Source organism: Aplysia californica, unplaced genomic scaffold (genome assembly GCF_000002075.1).
Source record: "Aplysia californica isolate F4 #8 unplaced genomic scaffold, AplCal3.0 scaffold00200, whole genome shotgun sequence".
NCBI classification, from domain to species: Eukaryota; Metazoa; Mollusca; class Gastropoda; order Aplysiida; family Aplysiidae; genus Aplysia; species Aplysia californica.
This window is the reverse complement of record NW_004797470.1, coordinates 1,068,106-1,070,605: the sequence shown is the minus strand read 5'-3', so window position 1 is coordinate 1,070,605 and position 2,500 is coordinate 1,068,106. Positions and strand designations below refer to the sequence as shown.

Below are 2,500 nucleotides of genomic sequence, written 5' to 3'. Positions count from 1 at the left end.
GAATAGCTTTTGTATAGCACACAATCCTGCTCAACAACAGCTTCACAATCTATATTATTACCACAGCAGACCCTAGAACTCTCAGAAGCATTCTCGGCATTTTACTTGAGAAAAATTGACCAAACAACTTGTTTCTTGCAGCAAACTGCAATTTTGAGTCTGGCATCTGCACTTGGGTCAATGATGAGAAGCAGGATCAGTTTGACTGGCTGCGGACGAGTAAGACCACCGGCTCACAGAGCACTGGTCCTGTGGCTGACCATACTCTGGGAAATGACACAGGTAAGAAACATTCCATTCTGATTTAGGTGACACTTTGTGGTCATTTGGCGCAAAAATACGACGGTGAAAATTATCCGTTCTGCTTCAGGCCCGAGAAGTTCGTTGCAGACACTCTCCAGGATGGGTGACCAGATAGGGTATTTTGTACTGTGACTGCAAAGTGTTAATGATAATCTCCTTCAGGTGTTTAGTCTGGAGCAGACATTGACGATTGTGGTACCCCATTCTTTCCTCTTGTTTGTCTTTCTGATCAGCTCGCCTTTTCTCATTGTGTTATTTGTTGCTGAGTTGTTCAGGCCGTCTGTGTATGTTGTTCTTGGTCTTCCTCTGCTCTTCTTTGCTTCTATCTTTTCACACACAAGCAGTTTCTCTCATTTATTAATTCTATCTATGTGGCCTAAGAATCTCAGGTTTTTTTTCGTATTATAATACTTGATAATAATAATTGTTTCTATATCGTGCATATACGTGCTAAAGAGGATGATGTCCTGTATGAATTATAGCTTTTATGTTTTCTCTCAGCAAGAAGAATATTCATATGACAATGTCACTGTCATTGTCCTATGCTTTTGTGTAAATGCTTTCCTTTTGTCCTGTCTCATCTAATATTATCTCATCCTTTGTCTTTTCCAACCATGTCTCATCCCATCTCATCTCATGCCTTCCTATCCCAGCTCATTCTGTCTTATCTTTTCCCCCTCCCATCTCATCTCATCAGCTTCTGTCCCACGTCTTCTAATTTCATCCAGTCTTTTTGTTTCTGTTTTTGTGGGTTTTGGGTGAATGTTTCTCTTAGCTTGTCCTGTGAATGTTTAACACCCCACTTGATATGGATTTTGACCTTTAAGGAAGCATACTACGTTACTTCAACCATGTCTGTCAGGATCAACCTGAGCTTTGTGGGATACAGTGTCTCTGATGAAAGATTGAGAAATTTTAATTAAAAAAAACCCTGAACCCTCTCCACTTAGGGGAATTGAAGCTTCCGTTTTGAATTGCTTGGTTTTATATGCCATATCCGGGAGTGGGGGTCACAGTGGAGTGCAGTTATGTCTTATAGAAAAAGGAGACAACAGGCTGTGATTGTTGTCGTATGCAAAGGAATTGGGGGGGTTGTTGTGCTTTACCCTTACTATAATTGGTCTTCTAAGCTCAAGAGGGCTATCCCTAAAAATGCTGTTTTGAGAAGATTGACGGTAAAGTTTTTGCCCCGTTTTCAGTTTCTTTAAAAGACAAGGAGAGTTTTCTCTATAACCAAACAAATATACACACCAGTGGAACCAAACTTCTTCAAAAGGTAGGGCAGGCCCATTTTTGGTGTTGGTCAAGATTTCTGGAAACCTCCAAAATCTGGGTTAGCCCGCTTGTCCTTAAAAGCGACAAATTCCTCTCCATTTCTGTTCCAGGCAAGTACATATACATCGATGCCTCCAGCCCTCGCAGACAAGGAGATAAGGCGAGGTTCATCAGTCAGGATCTGGACCCCTCTCTGCCTCGCTGCATACACTTCTGGTACAACATGAATGGTGAGAAGGGCATGATAGTCATAACACTAATTATTATACCTGGATGTGTCTGTGTGTCTTTTGTTTGGGAGTGCAAGCATAGGCCTTTATTATGTGTGTATGTAAAGAAGGTTGTGTGAGAGAGTATCTGTGTGTGTGTGTGTGTGTGTGTGTGTGTGTGTGTGTATGTGTGTGTGTGTATGTGTGTGTGTTTGTGCGCGTGTGTTGAAACACAATTTTATTTATTATATATCTTGACAGAACCAATAACACTTTCATCTTTTGGGAAAGCATTCAGTACAAGGTGCCATTTTGCAAGAGCTCAAACACTTAATAATCAATAAGGGCCAATCTGAAAGAGACATTGGTGTCATCGTTCGCCATGCATTTTTCTGCACATATTATGGTCTTTCCCTGTCACCAATCTTTTAAGGTTTTCTAAGTCTGTTGCTGTAGGTTCATAGACTTATTTTTCCTGTTTTTTTTCTGGTGAGAGCAGGATCTTCCAGCTCAAACCTTTGCAAATTGAAAAGAAAAGTTTTTCAGTGTCTTGTGCCTGCTCCCCATTCTCATCTGAGTTACTTGAGGAAGATTTTTATACAGTGCCTTTTGCATAGGACACAACTATTGTGATTTTAAAATTCTTTGAAGTGAGTTCTTTTCTTCTTCTTCTTCTTCTTCTTCTTCTTCTTCTTCTTCTTCTTCTTCTTCTT

General features: G+C 40.4%; 1 protein-coding gene across 1 annotated transcript in view; it reads left to right on the top strand.

Annotated features, from left to right (window-relative positions):
- The window catches only part of LOC101860497 (MAM and LDL-receptor class A domain-containing protein 2-like), a gene marked incomplete at its 5' end in the record, with an annotated part of 192,461 nt that overhangs the window by 24,537 nt on the left and 165,424 nt on the right, over positions 1–2,500 (top strand). The window contains 2 exons of the mRNA XM_035969949.1: positions 142–282; positions 1,689–1,825. Of these exons, the coding sequence (XP_035825842.1) occupies positions 142–282; positions 1,689–1,825 (278 nt within the window). The remainder of the gene's footprint in view (positions 1–141; positions 283–1,688; positions 1,826–2,500) is intronic.